The sequence below is a fragment of the Lipotes vexillifer genome, unplaced genomic scaffold (genome assembly GCF_000442215.2).
Source record: "Lipotes vexillifer unplaced genomic scaffold, Lipotes_vexillifer_v1.1 scaffold777, whole genome shotgun sequence".
In the NCBI taxonomy this organism is placed as follows: domain Eukaryota; kingdom Metazoa; phylum Chordata; class Mammalia; order Artiodactyla; family Lipotidae; genus Lipotes; species Lipotes vexillifer.
Window position 1 is genome coordinate 3,962,230 of NW_006784423.1, and position 17,870 is coordinate 3,980,099.

The 17,870-nt window shown below is 38.2% G+C and overlaps 1 protein-coding gene across 2 annotated transcripts in view; it reads right to left on the reverse strand.

Moving 5' to 3' along the window:
- Nucleotides 1–16,296, reverse strand: part of TMEM182 (transmembrane protein 182) — a 48,354-nt gene extending 32,058 nt beyond the window's left edge. Inside the window, exons 1-3 of one of the 2 annotated variants that reach the window (XM_007456830.1) lie at nucleotides 15,985–16,296; nucleotides 15,647–15,746; nucleotides 13,891–13,989 (exon numbers count right to left, since the gene is read on the reverse strand). In XM_007456830.1, coding sequence (XP_007456892.1) covers nucleotides 13,891–13,989; nucleotides 15,647–15,746; nucleotides 15,985–16,116 — 331 coding nt within the window. In that variant the 5' untranslated portion in view covers nucleotides 16,117–16,296. Of the gene's footprint in view, nucleotides 1–13,890; nucleotides 13,990–15,642; nucleotides 15,747–15,984 lie in introns of both variants that reach the window. The other variant, XM_007456831.1, reaches the window with a different exon arrangement.
- Nucleotides 16,297–17,870: the final 1,574 nt, after the last annotated feature.

The following is a 17,870-nucleotide window of genomic DNA, read 5'->3' on the forward strand; positions in this document are numbered from 1 at the left end:
TCCCTACACCTCACAATGAACCAGCAGCAAATCTGCTCAGCTGTTCCTTCAGAATGTAACTAGATAAACTGAACTTCTGCTTCCAGAAAGATGAAGCAAACATACTTTTTCCCTTTTGTTCTTTTAATCACAACTAAAATCCCTGCCGATTATCTATGAAACAAACAGAAGAAGATTCAGAAAGAAGGGAGAGAAGAAGACCAACTAGGAAACTTGGAACCCAAGGAATGATGTGATGGTGAGTTCCCTGGGTTCTGTTTTTGCTCATTCATCCTATACCTAGAGCTAGGGGAGCCAATAACTAGGAAATGGCAATGGACACAGACAACAGCAGGCCCAACCCCCCTGCTAGGGAAATGCCAGAGAAGGAAGGGAGGTGGGACTTTTATCACCACAGGTGGTAATGGTCAGCTCCCATCCTGTGGTGTCAGTGGGGATGGAAAAGCAAGCAACCCAGAAATGCCAACAATCACAGTTAAAAAATTTCCCAACAAAAGCTGTTTGTCCAAAGAACCAGGTAAGGGGCTACCTATCAAAGCAGGAAACTTTTAGAAAATAACCACCCGACACCAATAAAACGTTGGCAGAATAAAACGCTGGCTCCAACCCCACTGTGATCAGCAAAGACCAAGAGGGGAAACTAGTCTTTGACTCTTGATAGACTGTGGTAAGGTGCCCTCTCCCAACTCCACACACACACATGGATGTATCACAGAAAGCTGAATATGGAGTCAGGACTTTGATCTCTGCAGGGTAATGAGGCCACCATTCACAGTGACAGTGGAGACCATGTGGGGAACCTGGACTTTCACCCCTACAAGGTGTAAATTAGACATCCTTTCCCCCTGGGGTGGTATCAGAGGAGGCTTAGTGGAGATTCAGGACTTTCATCACCACCCAGTAGTAATTAGGCTACCTTTGCATACCTACCATGTCAATGGCAACCATGGATAAAGTTGTAATGATTCAATCCTGCCCCTCCTGGTCAGGACGGTATCAGTGGAAACATAGTGAGAAGCCAGAACTTTCACTACTGCCCATCAGTACCAAGAGGAGTTCTCCTTATGTCAACACAGACTAAATTGGGAGCCTGGAATTCCACCCCACCTGATTTTATTGAGGCAATGCCCACCCCTTCTCCTGCAGGAGCAGTATCAAAAAAAGCCAACCAAAACAGAAGATCTAGAGTCTCATAACATAATACATCCTAATTTCTGGTTTTAATTTTAAAAGATGATGAGTCATACAAGAACCAGAAAAATCTCAACTTCAATGAAAAAGATCACTCAATAGATGCCAATACAGAATAGAGATGTTAGAATTATCTAAGAATGATTTTGAGTGAATCATGACAAAAACGTCTCAAAGAGTAAATACATACATGCTTGACCCAAATTGAAGAGAAAATAAAAGTTACTGGCAAATGAATAAAAGATATAAAGAAGAACCAAAAGGAAAATTTAGAAATGAAAAATATAGTAGCCCAAAATAAAAACTGAGTGGATGATCTAAACAGTGTAGAGAGAGGAGATATACTCTAAAACACTTTAGATAAATCAAATGGAATGGCCTGGAATGGAATTTTTAAAAATTCAAGTAACCCAGAGAAAGACAGGATAAAGAAAACAGAAATGAAAAACAGAATAGAAAACAAAAATTAAAATGGCAGGGTTGAGGCCCAACATATCAATAATAACATTAAGTATAAATGGTACAATACAATACACTAATTAAAAGTCCACTTTGCCTTAATGTACATGTACCGAACAACAGAGTATCAAACTACATGAGGCAAAAACTGATAGAACTGAAAGGAGAAAAGGATGAATCCACTATTACAGTGGGAGACTTCAACACCTCTCTATCAGAATGGACAGATCCATCAGGCAGAAAATCAGTAAGGACATAGCTAGACTCAACAACACCATCAACTGGATATACAGTTGCAACCCTGGATGACATGGGTTTGAACTGCATGGGTCCATTAACATGTGGAATTTTCTCAAAAAATATATGGTTGTCCCTTTGTAGCCACCAGGCCACATCCATGGATTCGACTAACCTCAGATCATGTATTAAGTTTGCAATCCACAGTTGGTTGAATCCATAGACGTGTATCCTGCAGGTGCAGAGTACCAACTGTGGGACTTGAGCATCTATGGATTTTGGTATACCTGGTGGATCCTGGAAACAATCTCCAGCAGATACCCAGGGACAACTGTAATAAATATCTATAGAGTACTTCACCCAACAAAAGCAGAATACACATTTTTTTTTCAAACTCACATGAAATATTCACTAAGAGAGACAACGTTCTGGGCCATAAAAAATAACTTAACAAACTTAAAAGAATAGAAATCAAACAAAGTCTGCTCTCAGACCACAATAGAATTAAATTAGAAATAAATAACAGAAAGATAACAGAAGAATCCCTAAATACGCAGTGATTATACAACACACTTCTAAATAACACATCGATCAAAGAACAAATCTCAAAAGAAATTAAACAAATAGTTTCAACTAAATGAAAATGAAAACACAATTTATCAAAATGTGTGGGATGCAGGGAAAGCAGTGCTTAGAGGGAAATTTACAGCACTGAATTCCTATATTAGAAGAGAAGAAAGATCTAAAATCAATAATCTAAGTTTCTACCTTAAGAAACTAGAAAAAGCAGAGCAAATTAAATCCAAAATAAGCAAAAGCAAAGAAAGAATATGAATTAGAGCAGAAATCAAGAATCTGTAGAAAATCAATAGAGAAAATCAACAAAACCAGAAGATAGTTCTTTGAAAAGATCAATAAAATCAATGTCTCTAGCCAGGCTCTCTAAGGAAAAAATAGAAAGGACACAAACTACTAACATCAGAAATGAAAGAGATGACATCACAGGCCCTGTAGGCCCTGTAGACATTAAAGAGGTAATAAAGGAATACTATGAACAGCTCTATGCCCCAAAATCTGACAATGTAGTTGAAATGGACTAATCCCTTGAAAGACACAATCTGCCAAAACTCAAACAAGAAGAAACAATCTGAATAAACATATATACATTACAGAAATTGAATCAGTAATTAATAAACTTCCTAAACAGAAAGCAGTAGGCCCAGATGGGTTTACTGTTAATTTCTATCAAACATTTAAGGAAGAAATTATACCAATTCTCTACAATATCCCAGAGGAAAAGAAGCAGAGGTCATATTTCCTCACTCATCCTATGAGGTCAGTGTTATCCTAATATCAAAACCAGACATTACAAGGAAAGAAAACTACAATCAATATCACTCATGAACATAGATGCAGAAATCATCAACAAAATATTAGCTAATTGAATCCAACAATGTATAAAAAGAATTATACACCATGATCAAGTAGAATTTATCCCAGGTATGCATGGCTGCTTCAACATACAAAAATCAGTTTATGTAAACCATCATATCAACAGGCTAAAAAAGAAAAATCACATGATCATATATCAGTAGATGTAGAACAAACATTTGACAAAATCCAACACCCATTCAGGATAAAAATTCTCAGTAAACTAGGAATAAAGGGGAAATTCCTCAAGTTGGTAATGCATATTTACAAAAACCCTACAGCTAATACCATTCTTAACGGTGAGAAACTTGAAGCTTTCCCACTAACATCAGAAATAACACAAGGATGTCGCCTCTCACCACTCCTTTTCAACCACACCGGAAATCTTAATTACGCAATTAGACAAGAAAAAGAAATAAAAGTTATATATATTGAGAAGGAAGAAATAAAGCTGTTTTTGTCTGTAGATGACATGATCATCTAGGAAGAAACTCTGAAAGAATCCATTAAAGACTCCTGGAACTAATGAGTTATTATAACAAGGTTGCAGGACACAAGGGTAATACAGAAAAGGCAATCGATTTCCCCTATACCAGCAATAAACAAGTGGAACTTGAAATTAAAAACAAATGCCATTTACATTAGAGCCCCCTGAAAGAAATATTTAGGTATAAATCTAACAAAATACGTACAAGATTTATATGAGGAAAACTAAAAATCTGATAAACAAAATCAAAGAATTAAATAAATGGAGAGATGTTCCATGTCTAGAGTAGCAAGACAAAACTGTCAAGCTGTCAGTTCTTCTTAACTTGATCTATACATTCAATGCAATTCCAATAAAAATTCCAGCAAGTAATTTTGTAGATATAAACAAACTGATTCTAAAGTTTATACGGAGAAGCAAATGACCCAGAATAGCTAGTACAATATTGAAGAAAATCAAAGTTGGAGGACTGATACTACCTGGCTTAAAGACTTACCATAAAGCTAGAGTAATCAAGATAGTGTGCTATTGGCAAAAGAGCAGACATATATATAGAGCAATGGTACAAAATAGAGAGCCCAGAAATAGACCCACAAAAATATAATCAACTGATATTTGACAAAGGAGCAAAGACAATAAAATGGAGCAAAGAAAATTCTGCTGAAACAAGTGGACATCTGCGTGCAAAGAAAATGAAACTAGATACAACCTCACACTCTTCACAAAACTTAACTAAAAATGGATCATAGCCTTAAAAGTAAAATGTAAAACTATAAAAAATAATATAGGGAAAACCTTGGGTATGATGATGACATTTTAGATATAACCCCAGAGGAACAATCCATGAAAGAAATAATTGATAAGCTGGACTTCATTAAAATTAAAAACTTCTGCTCTGCAAGAGACAATGTCAAGAGAATGAAAAGACAAGCTACAGCCTGGAAGAAAATATCTGCAAAAGACACACCTGATAAAACACTGATTCAAAGTATACAAGGAACTATTAAAACTCAACAATAAGAAAACAAACAACTCAATTTTTAAAAAATGGTCCAAAGACCTTACTTAACAGACACCTCACATAATAGAGCTCATATCTCCCCCGCCTCTGCTACCCCAGGCCCCTTAGTTTCCAGCCTCTTTCCATGTTTTATGTTCCTCTGGGCACTTGCCATTTTCCAATGTACTATATAATTGGCTTATTTTAGGTTGCTTTGTCTGCCTCCCCTCATTAGAATGGCAGCTCCACGAGGGCAGGGATTTCCAACTGTTTTGTTCACTGCTGTTCCCCAGAACCTAGAACAGGGAATAGCACACAGTATTTATTGAGTAAATTTTAATTGATATTATCACATAAAGAGTAGAAAATCTTGGCCAGTACAGATGGTAATATTAAGTATCATGTACTAGGATGATGGGATCATGATAATAATAGTGAGCATTATTTATAAAGCCCCTACTCTTTGCCGGAAACTGTGCCAAATTCTTGATGTGGGCATACACCACACACACACACACACACACACACTCTCAGAGAGCAGGAAGCATTTCACTAGGGAGAAGCTAGGATGCATTGATGTGCCTCGAGGATGACTTATTTTTGGTGTTCTAAATTGGTATAGCATCCTAAGAATAACTGACATTTATTGAATACCAACTAGATGGCAACCACTATGCTAAGCATTTGTAGTATTCTCTTTTCATTTTAACAACCGCATGAGGTTGATACTAAGCTTATCTTCCTTTTGCAGTAAATCTGAGGGGAGATTAGAGACAGGAAGTCATGTTTCGAGATAGTGCACACAGACCCGCTGACTCAAAGGCCAGCTTGTAACGCCCATAGAACCCTTACTAAGAGCCAGTCCCTGTGCTAAGCACTCTGAACAGCATCTATCCAGTCCCCAAAAGAGGGATCAGGAAACTGGACAGCTTAGCTGGGTGGCAGAGCCCCATTCAACCCAGGGTTGTCAACTCAAAACAAACGTCACCTTCTCTATAAGGCCTCCCCGTCACCCTATTTAATACTGAGGTTCCCTCTACACTCACTCCTCCTCCTTTTATTCCTCTTCAAGCACATGACTGGTTTGTTTATCTCCTTCTGCCCACTACAGTGAAAGCCCCATGAGGGTAAGAATTTAGGGCTGACTCTGGAGCACCCAGAACAGTGCCCAACATACAACAGACACTCTATTTTTTTCATCAAATCTAGTTAATACTGTCTTCTAAAAAAATATCTGAAGCTTGAGGCAGAAGCAATGCTGTTTAAAGATAATCGAGGCCAAGATGGTCTCCTTGTTCCTTTTTGGTTTAAACATTCAATATAAAAGAAGGCAGAAGGAAACTAACCATTATTTATGTGCTTTGGGGTCCAGAATTGGAGTTGGGCACAGTGTGTGGATAATTTAATTCTGAAGAGGAGCTTGGGCCCTGGGTTAGAAGTGTTGGGGATACATGTCTAGAACGTCCCAGTGGTTCCCATCAGAGATGATTCTGTGCCCATCCAGATACCCCAGGATATCTGGAGACATTTTTGATGGTCACACTGAGGGATGCCACTGGTATCTAGTGGGTGGAGGCCAAGGATCCTGCTAAACACTCTACAACACACAGGACCATCCCTCCCACAACAATCATCTGGCCCCAAATGTCAACATGCTGAGGCTGAGAAACCCTGGTCTAAGCACCAGGAGGTGCCCTATCATTAGAGGGAATTTCTACTTCTGAGTGTGGCTGACAGCTTCACAGATGTTACCAGAAGCTTCTGTCAAGGCTGCAGCCTGTCCTCTTTGAAGGGAAGCAGACCCACATCGTTGTAAATAACCAGTCTTGTTTATAGAAAGCAATTGTCCCCATTATTGGAGGGATTTACATAAACTGCCAACCAATCCTTAGATGCCCGTGACTAAATTGTAGAGAACGCAAAATAGCACTCTCTGAAAAAGTGATTTTTAATTACAGCTTTGATGCTGGGCCCTGGAACTGAAAATCCAACTGTACCCTCAGGAGCTGCAGCCTGGGAAGCCTGAGCGAGCTGCCCTGTGGGCAGCACTTTAACCTGAACACAAGAGAGCCCACACTGGGGCCACAGATGAAAAGTCAGCAGGAAACCAGGAAGTACAGCCCCCCTGAAATATCACTCTGTGTCTGTGATCATGGCTACATGATCCCAAATGTCTGAATGAACAGCAGGAAATTAAGTGAATGTTAAGGTACTTCCAAATATCTAGGTACTTGACATTCGTGACAAAAAAAAAAAAAAAAAAAACGAATTGTATTTTCCATTAAACTTTGCAGAGTATGCTTTTTTTTTCTACACAGCTAAGGCAGAGCAGAAGTATTTAAAACTATTTGGTGAATTTACAACAATGTCCAGAATCACCATATACGAACACAAAAAAATTGCAACATAAGATCCAGCTACACTAGCATAATTGATTTGTAAGTAGAGTTGGGACGCCGGGATCCCGATGTGATTAGATTCCCATGACATGGTGATGTGTCTCCGCAATTATTTAAGAATTTATATTAACTCTTGACTCAAATCTTAATTCATTTATTTGCTGTTTAAAGCTGTGGTGTATAAGGGCATTCATTTTTATGGTTTATTTCGCCTTGCAGAGTGAAGCACGGGATGGTTTTGTGAGGACCTGGTGCTCTCTGCAAGGCTCTGCTCTTTTGGTTGCTATTCCAAGTCCCAGTGTTGGCTAATTGCAAAGGTCTCCGCTTCCTCACTTCTCGCCCCCCGTGGACACCCAGTGTGAGGTTTCACGTTCCTATCATCATGCTGCTCTGCCCCCCTTTAGGGGGATCGCTGCCTTCTGACCTCTCCTGGGAGAAGAGGAGGAAGCCTGCGGTAGGGCTTGGCTCTCAGGAGGATCAGGTGACAGAATGCACAGGAAAATGGAGGGGAAAGGCATTGCCACGAAGAGAGAGCAGGGCCCTCAGGCTCCACCCAAGGGGATGGGCCGTGCACAGAAGTGGGACACAGAGCAGAAGGTCTGGAAGTCTCAGGCCAAACCAGCAGGGCCTGTGGGTTTATATTTCAAAGGAGCTGACTTTATTGGCCTCTTTATGGGTCCTTGGTGGGGAGGGAGCTACCAGGGGCCACCAGAACTTTTTCATTATCAGCATGTCATCCAATTCCTCTTTGCCCCCTTCTCATTCTCATTCACTCTACACCTGCACTGAGGACCACCACGTCTTTCCCAAGACTCTCACCTGTGTAGGCCCCTGTGACGACACACCAGTCTGCCCATTGGCTTGCTTCTCAATACCTCTTTCTGTTTCTCCTTTCTGGACTGTCCTCGCTTCTTTCCTTCTCCTACGTATAACTGATATTTTACCATCCTCTTTCCTATGACAATTTTTCTTGAAGATTATATCTGATATCAAAAACCATGTCTGCAGTTCCTGATCATTATCAGTTGTGCTAATTAATGTCTTTTTAATTAATCGTCAGTTCTGCACATCAAGCTACTTGTTGAACGATTTCAAACTGGTATTCCACCATCAACCCAAATTTACTGTGTCTAAAATCCAAACTAAATCCCCATCCTCCACTTCAAAACATGCCACCTCCTCCTGATTCTCACATTTCTATCCTCCCTACCAAATTTTCTTGAAATAATTCACAGTTCAGTGCTGGTTGGCAAGCAATTTGGTACCTTGGCACAATAACGATAATGCAATTTTATTCCTATCTTTTGATTCACCACCATTCACATTTATGAAAACATAATCCAAAGAACCAAAACAAATTATGACAAATATAACACACATAAAATTATATTTAATGTGGAGGTAGCAACTAGCATTTAAAATCTGAGAAACTATTAGGCACAAATATGGAGACATATGTGCTGACGTAAAAAAGTGACATACATTTGCATTTATAATGATTGAAACAATGTACAATATGCACGTAAAAAAAGACTGGAAAGAAATACACTAAAATAATATTTATTGTCTGGAGGAAAGTGACCGTATTACCTTGATTGTATGTTGTTTAAACTGAATTACATCTTGTTCAAAAGGCAATTCCTTCATCATCCTAGATTCCTCCAGCTTTCTTTTGTTTGGCTACCAAGTTTTACATTTCACTCTTTAAATATCATTGCTATCCATCACTCCCTTTTCACCTTTGCTGCCTCACCCTTGTCCTGCCCTGATAACTTCCAGGCAGGATTACGATGCTGGTCCCCTGAGGAGGCTCCTCTAGGTTGATCCATCAACACTCCCAGCCCTTCTCCCTTCTCCTCCTCTGCCACAGAGGCTAGAAAGCAAACAACTCCACATCCCAGCCCAACAAGGCCATGTGACACAGTTCCAATGAAAAAAGCATTGGTAGAAATCTACTGGAGAACTCTAGAGACATGTCTGCTCTTCTGAAGATGGAGGAACATGACAGGGGCTCTCCACCTGCCAAGGATGGTGGAAGAAAAGGTTGAAAGGGCCTGGGTCCCTGACAGCATCATTATAGGAGCTGCTTCTGAACTTCTTATAGTGGGAGAAAAATAGCCCTTATGTTTTAGTTGCTGTTTGTTTTCTGCTACTTCCAGCTTGATGTGCTGCTGACTAATATCTTGCCTAGCTGCTTTCCTGCTTCTAGTCTTTCATCATTCACATCCCCCTGTAATTTTTTTTTTTTTTGCAGTACGTGGGCCTCTCACTATTGTGGCCTCTCCTGTTGCGGAGCACAGGCTTCAGTCGCGCAGGCTCAGCGGCCATGGCTCATGGGCCCAGCCGCTCCGTGGCATGTGGGATCTTCCCGGACCGGGGAACGAACCCATGTCCCCTGCATTGGCAGGCGGACTCTCAACCATTGCGGCACCAGGGAAGCCCTACCCTATAATTTTTATGAGTGAAGGATGAACAGACCAGAAAAGAAAAGTAAATAAATAAATACTGATAATAAAAGCAAAGGACAGCTGACACGTGAAACAATGTTGAAGACCTAAAAAATTACAAAAAGTATGAAAACAAAATTTTAAGAGTAACCACAGTCCATTTAGTAAGGTTTAAAAAATTCCTACACACATCATTAGTTACTCAGGGCATCAGTATCAGCACCAGAGTACAGCACAGTTAGTGGAGACTCTCAAGAAATATTAATTCTACAAAAATATTCAGTCTACAGTGGATACAATGGTGAGTCAAACATAAAAGACGTCACAGCAGTGGAGCTTAGAGTTGAATCGGGAAGGAATACATGAACAAAATAATTATGCAAGTAAATGATTAAAATCTGTGCTACAAATTATCAAATTAAAGCCTGGTTTTTATAAAGGAGAACCTGATCTACTCCAAGTATTAGTGGGGACAGGGGGACCAGGCGCTACACTAAGCTCTGGTGATATAAATTTGAGTAGGTTACATTCTGTGCCTTTGGGGAGTTGCAATAAATAATTAAGAAGCCCAGTAAACAAACAACTACAGTTAAGTACAAGGAGCACTCCGATGGGTGTGACCAAAGGCTATGGGGACACCGAAAAGAAATGACTGATTCTCTCAAAGATTGAGTTACCCTGAAAATTAATCCACATTCAGTACATCATATCAAATGTTACCAAATTAATGAACTATGACTGAATTTAAGCATGAAACAAACCAGAAAATCTAAATTCTGACATATCAAAAAGTAATGAAATTGTTTAATGGACTTTGAAGCACGCAGTCCTAGCTCAGAAAATAATTCTGAGAATCAGATCACCACCTCTAAGCTTGGTCAACCATCCAAATGACTAGATTTGAACCATGATTGTATGCATTTGAGATTAAGACAAAAATAAAGGAAACAATGAATTAGACCAGACTGTATACACAAGTCAGGATCAGACAGCAAGGCAGAAAAAGCCAACATAAGTTTACTTTGTTCTTTCATTGAGATCCAACGAAAAGAGTTACACTTAAAAAGATTTAATACTGAGAACTAAAATCAGCCTTTTCATTCACTGTAGTTTATAAGATTATCAATAAACACCCAGAGACTTGGACCTTACATTAGTTCTGCCAGTGATCAGCTGTGTGAAGATAGAATCACACGGTTTCTCTGAGTCTCAGCCTCCTTATCATGAAAAAGAATAATTTCATCAGTAATATCCAATAATTCTAAAATAGACTTTCCAGAAAAGCCACCCACCACTGTATCATTTTCACTGATTTCAAATATTGGCTAACTGTAACTCTAAAAAATCAGGAGAATACAAAGACATTTTACCAATAATTTGCCAGGCCACAATACATCAGATTTCACAAACAATACTTTGAATTTTCCTAAGATAAGTTGGCAAATGTATAATGCCTGATAATTAAGAAGCTATGAAGCCAAAGAGTAGTTCTGGAGTCTAGTGAAGTCTATGTGGCCTCATTAACCAGGAAGCACACACTTTCAATCAGGTGGAATCTTTTTGATGAAATCTATGTCCTTCTCTTGGATAAAGGAAACAATAAAATAATCACCCAAATATAATGTCACATATCATTGTACAGTATTATGAAGATAAATGAAACCTGCATATAGTATTTCTGCTGTAGGACATACCTCTTCCCACCTCAGTCATTTTTACTTAGAGTCTTTGATAAAGTTGCTTAAAGAGAATAAGGAGTTACAATATGTGTGCCAAAGAGGAGTTTGACAATTTAAACAAAATGGAATACAGTTTTGTCACTAGATTCAAAAAATGACACAGTAATTATATGTAATGCCACATAATAATCTGAATGTGACTGCAGTGTAATTTTTCTGACATGCATTTACTAGCCTTCTCCATCGTAATTATTATGCACAGGTAACATTACCTTGTTTTTCAAGTTCTCCACTATCTCCTTGAGGTGCAAACTTTTCAAATATGTAGATTCATTTTTAAATATATGGTACTTACAATACCTATCTTATCACAGGACCTCAACATATGAGTATCAACAACAGCAATACTAATATTTATGCAAATACCTAATGTTCCAGAAAGAATGACAAGGAAGGGGTACCATTTTCATAATTTTTTGTAATGTAACTTTTTGTAGTATATGATAAAATGGTTTGGGACTTCCCTGGTGGCGCAGTGGTTAAGAATCCGCCTGCCAGTGCAGGGTACACGGGTTCGAGCCCTGGTCTGGGAAGACCCCACATGCTGTGAAGCAACTAAGCCCGTGCACCACAACTACTGAGCCTGCGCTCTAGAGCCCGCGAGCCACAACTACTGAGCCCACGTGTCACAACTACTGAAGCCCGCGCACCTAGAGCCTGCACTCTGCAACAAGAGAAGCCACTGCAATGAGAAGCCCGCACACTGCAACAAAGAGCAGCCCCCGCTCGCCACAACTAGAGAAAGCCCATGTGCAGCAATGAGACCCAGTGCAGCCATAAATAAATAATTAATTAATTAATTAATTTTTTTAAAAAAATGGTTTATCCTGCTCTTCCCATGCCATCTGTTCTCTCGTCAGTGAGAGGGTCCGTGTCATCCACAATGTAAGAGGGTCTGGCTAGTGTGAATGAGGTGCCTCATGAGGTTTTCAATGGGAAAAGCATCTCTGCTGCACACGCTTCAAGGCCGACAGCCACAGACCCTCTGAGCACACGCAAGCCTGGTGGACAAGCACAGCTGCGTCCTCACCCCTTTTCCTATCCAGACCCACACCCGCTCCATAAAACGTCATGTTAATGCTGTGATATAAGCAGATGCTACATCCTTTGACAAACTCAGAACAAAATTATAATGTGTGGAAATACAAATTTTATATAAAGATGAAAAAATGGATGAATGAGGTAAAAATTCATTAAGTTCTGTGATGGTTAGTTTTATGTGTCAACTTAGTTAGACTATGGTGCCCAGTTGCTTGATCAAACAGTAGTCTAGATGCTGCTATAAAGGTATTTTTTTAGATGTGATGAGCATTTACTAACAGCAGACTATAAGTAAAGTAGATTATCCTCCAGAATGAGGAGGTCGGCCTCATCCAACCAGTTGAAGGACTTAAGAACAAAGACAGGTTTCCTAAAGAAGAAGGAACTCTCCCCAAGACTGCACCACAGATATTCTACCCGAGTTTCCAGCGTTCAGACTCAAGACCACAACATCAAGTCTTATCTGAATCTCCAGCTGTGGGCTTGCCCCAGATTTCAGACTTGCCAGCCTCCACAATAGCAGGAGCCAATTCTTAAAATTTCTCCATCAATCAATCAATCAATCAATCAATCAACCTCAATCTCTCTCTCTGTACACACACACACACACACACACACACACACACACCCATATATAATCCCCTAGTGATTGTCCGGAGAATCCTGACTAATACACATTTATTCAGAATGTTAAATATATTAAGTATCTTCTTTGAAAAACAGATATTTTTTGGCTTTGTTTATGACATTGGTAAATTCTGTGCCAACCCTAGTTTTAAGGTTTGGATAAACAATATTAAAAACTTCATGAAACCAGCTGAGAATAAAGTTGACGTACTGAGCTTATGTACTTTCTAAAATTAGATTTGTGTACACAAATATATATTGTGTACTTTCTATAGAAACTTAGTTTATATATTTTCTATAGAAAAAATAGTATGAAAACATGAAAGAGTTCAGGTAATCATGACTCCCAGTTAATGACATCAGACTCTACTTCTTCTATGGGATATCACACACAGCAAAGTTCAGTCATTTTGTAGAAATACAGTAGCATAATCATATCCTTATGTGTAACAACTGCAAAAAAATGTTTTAAAATCGGGGTGTATATTACAATATTTTCCATTGTAAGACCAGTTTTACAACTTAAGGAGCAGTTCTTGATGTACACCGCTACTTTCATATCAGAAAACACACTTTAAAAAAAATTATCTTTATAAGTAGAAAGCAAATTACAATGGCTTTAATTTTAGACCAAAGTTGTATTTTATTAAGATTATAAATGGTGTCTTAAAAATGGTATCTTATTATTTTATATATAACAGACTGATATCAAAACACATGTTGAAATTAAAAATGTTAAATTACTTTTTAATCGCCCACAGAAATGCTGTGGTGGGCATCTTTCAGAAAGAAAGGCCCGTCTCAGGGGCCTTCTGAGGAAAGAGGTACTTACTAACTGCAGAGTCGTAGGAGGTCGAGTTGTGCCCTCCTCTCATGAAGGGATATGGCGACAGGTAAGCATGCGTGCAGTTCTTCAATGGTGGCTGACTGGCTAGGAAGGAGAGCAAAACAAAGGCATTTGTTACTGAGACGCTGAGTGAAGGTTTGTTCCTAACAGAAGAGAAATACAGGATCTGGGGGTACACAAGCAAAATAAAACTATAGGTTAGATCAACAAATTCAGAGAATTATTGAATAAGGGAGGAAACTTCCTTAAAAACCTCATATGGTAAATAAAGCACAGGGGACCTGGAAAGTGGATTCACTGAAAACATCTAGCTCATGACCTAATTCAAGGGAGAGAGCACCCTTAATATCACCCTAAAATTGAAAGCACCAGATTTCATTCGTTTTCACAACTGTATTCTCCAATTCCTAACATAATGCCTAGCACACAGTAGGTATTCAAAAAATAGTCATTTGAAAATCTAATAAATTTAGATTTAACCTTGATTGCTTCTAATTAATAGAAAATTTCTTCTATAGTCTATTTTCAGGGAAAAGATGTAAATGATAGACCACACAAGTTAATAATTCAAGTAATAATAATTTTTAGCATTTGAAGAAACCACAAGAAAGAACTTTAATGTTGTCTGAAATCTTGAAGATTTCATCATATACCCTCTAAGGAGTAAAATACTCTTCCCTTCTCTAAGTCTTGGCAAACTCTTCCTCCTGCAAAGTCTGACCTACTCCACTTTACCAAAGTCTAAATAATCTTCACTGGCAGATCACAGGCTTATTCTCCTACCCCAAATGACAATCAGAAACTATGAAATATTTCTCTCAAAATGCCATTTCATCATTACTTTGTTCCTTTTACATATGCCATTTACCTTTGACTCGTCTTCTGTGATCTCGTATTTGTATGTTATACTCCATGATCTTGACTATTGTTTAAATACCATACTTTGATTTATCACAGGAGTATTTTGATAAGAAGACTGATCATTTCAACCCACAATAAGTCTGAGGGTAATAAACAGTTCTTTCATTGCTGGATGCAACAAGATAAAGGCTAGCTATTTTCAGTGAATTGATTTTCAAAGATTAACACAATATAGAAAAAGCAGCTGAAAGAATGCATCATATTTTTAAGGAGCTATTCTACTTCAAAAAAGAACTTTAAAGTTTCTATGAGAGAATGGAAACATCAAAAGCAAAGCCTTTCTTAATATTGCCCACAAACTTGGTTTAAGCCCAAATAGAGCAAGTTTTCATCTGCCATTGCTGATCATTGTTTTGTTATAAAGAAGATTTTTTTAAACTTTGAAGCTATTAATATAAAATAATACATCTTTAATTCTGGATTTTTAAACTTGGGATTTCAAGCCCCAAAAAATAGCCCAAGAAAATAAAAGCATTTATTTGCAACACAGCAATAATAGACACTTGAAAAAAATACTATAGATAATATCTGTTTTGTTTGTTAGGGTTGGTATATTTTAAACATGAGCAAGGAAACAGTGGATTATTCAATTTTGCCATAAGTATTCAGACTCCAATTTCATGTTAGAAAATAAAATAATTATTCCTATAGCCACTTCTACTTAATAAAAAGGAATCACTTTATGAACATTTGGAAGATATCCTATTGAGATTCTACAACTAAGAATCCAATCCTATTTTATAAGTGACATGCACCAAATGAGAAACTATTCATTTTTATTTTAAAGCCAAGGGGGAAAATAAAGCTGAATTCCACTTACTGTACCAGAACTGCCAGATATTGGAATCATTCTCTTCCACAATCCCATTAAACCAACATCTCCAGAAGAATCCTTCATGGTGGAAAGTGACGTTTTCTATCTGCAGAGAACGCAAATGAAGTAACTTGCCATCAACACAAGGAACATAATCTAAACAGTTACCTCCAGGAAATTTTTTAAGCAACGTATTTTTTCCCAAATAATGATGATCAGTAGCTTTCTACATATCTCTTCTATGAAGAAATAGACATTCCACTACCATTTTCGGATTTCAAGAGGATACATAAAGCTATCCTCATTACTATTGAGTACAACAATATTTTGAAGAAGAAACGCACATTCTGTTCACCTGAACACTTTCCAACTTCAGTTGCAAGAAGCCAATAATCTGATCCAAAAGCCACCAAAAAGAGTAAAACCCCCAAAGCACCAAAGAGAGCCCCAAAGAAGATGGCAATATTTAATCTCATTTTCAATTCACTGGTTTCCCTTTAAATAAAATAAGAAAATAAAAAATAGCTAACACCTAGCTCCTCAACAAAAAAGAATAAAGATTTTTGAATAGGCAGAATCTTCTTGAGAAGTGTCTCTTAGCTCCTGTTTTGGTGGCTTTGCACTCGCACCCAGCCGGTGGATTTGTATTGCCTTTGCTCTCCCCTGGAGGGACTCCAGCCCAGCAGCTGAGAATGGCTGACTATTTTAGGATACTGATTGAGGAGCTGTCTCTCTCCCATGGGGATCAAAAAATAACTGACCTTTCCCTGACTGTGGAGGGCAGTATCAGGAGCTGGCCAGAATCATCGTTACTGCTGCTGGGTGGAAAGAAGACGGAATGGTATGAGGTCATTGACAGCACTGGCCCAAAGTCTTAAGTGTCTGAACAAGCTCCTCTTAATCCAGAATGACCATTACAAACCCAAAGACACTGAAGACTCTCTTTGAAGATATATAAATCACAGCTATAAAGAACCACAAAGACCTCTCTTGGATATAACTGAAGTTGTAATTAATATCTTAATCCTTTTTGGATACTTGTGGGATATAAAATAACTAGTGGGTTGACAGATCTAACATAACAGCGAGTACAATTCAGGTTTTAACTTATACATTCATAAGTGTATTTAAAAGATCAAGAATATGGTACCATAAACTACTTAAAGTAGAAAAAAATACTTTTATGTAGCATGCACTATGACATAAAAACAGCACTTTATATAGCAGCTCCCAGATCTTGTACAAGTTATTCCAAATAATCATCTCAAAAGTAGACTAATGAAAAAAAGTCTCAAAAATATATTATTTTCTGGATTAGGATGGAAGAATATGGTCTACTTTTTGTTTCCTTCATTTTAAATATTCAACCTCCTCAAAATATGGGTCTTACCTGATACCCATACGAGTCACCAAATAGCAATGAATCTAGACTTTCTTCATGCCTATCCTCTATAGCTCACTTCTTTCATTTTGTTCCATGTCTAAATATGCCCGAGAGCATTTTTTTAAGTATTTGTGTAATATTTTAAAACTTTCACAGTCTCTATGGCTATTGTTTTTATACTCCCAGTTGTAACATGGGTCACTGCATCTTCTCAAGAGGCATCTGAACTCTACCAACTTCCTTCACCACTTCTGTTTGACATGGGATGGATCCTTAGATAATGAAATTAGCAAAGGCAAAAAGACAACTCCTTAGTAAGGATGTAGGGCATTGACCAGCTCCAGGTATATGCAATCAGAAGTGCCCAAGAGTCATGAATGGAACTCTAAGTCATAGAATCTTTTTTTTTAATTTAATTTTATTTTTTTATACAGCAGGTTCTTATTAGTTATCTATTTTATACATATTAATGTATGTATGTCCATCCCAATCTCTCCCAGTTCATCCCACCACCACCACCCCACACACTTCCCCCCACCTTGGTGTCCATACATTTGTTCTCTACATCTATGTCTCTGTTTCTGCCTTGCAAACCCATTCATCTGTACCATTTTTCTAGATTCCACATATATGTGTTAATATACAATATTTGTTTTCCTCTTTCTGACTTACTTCACTAAGACATAGAATCAGTGACTGTGAGGGTTAAATGGAATTTGAGAGTACATCTGTGCTGACCCCTCATCTGATGCTCAAATCTCCTTTATAAGATTCTGCAGATCAACAAGCTATGCCATTTTTCAGCCATTTCATTTAAGGACATCAATAATGTCCATAGCTCTGCCT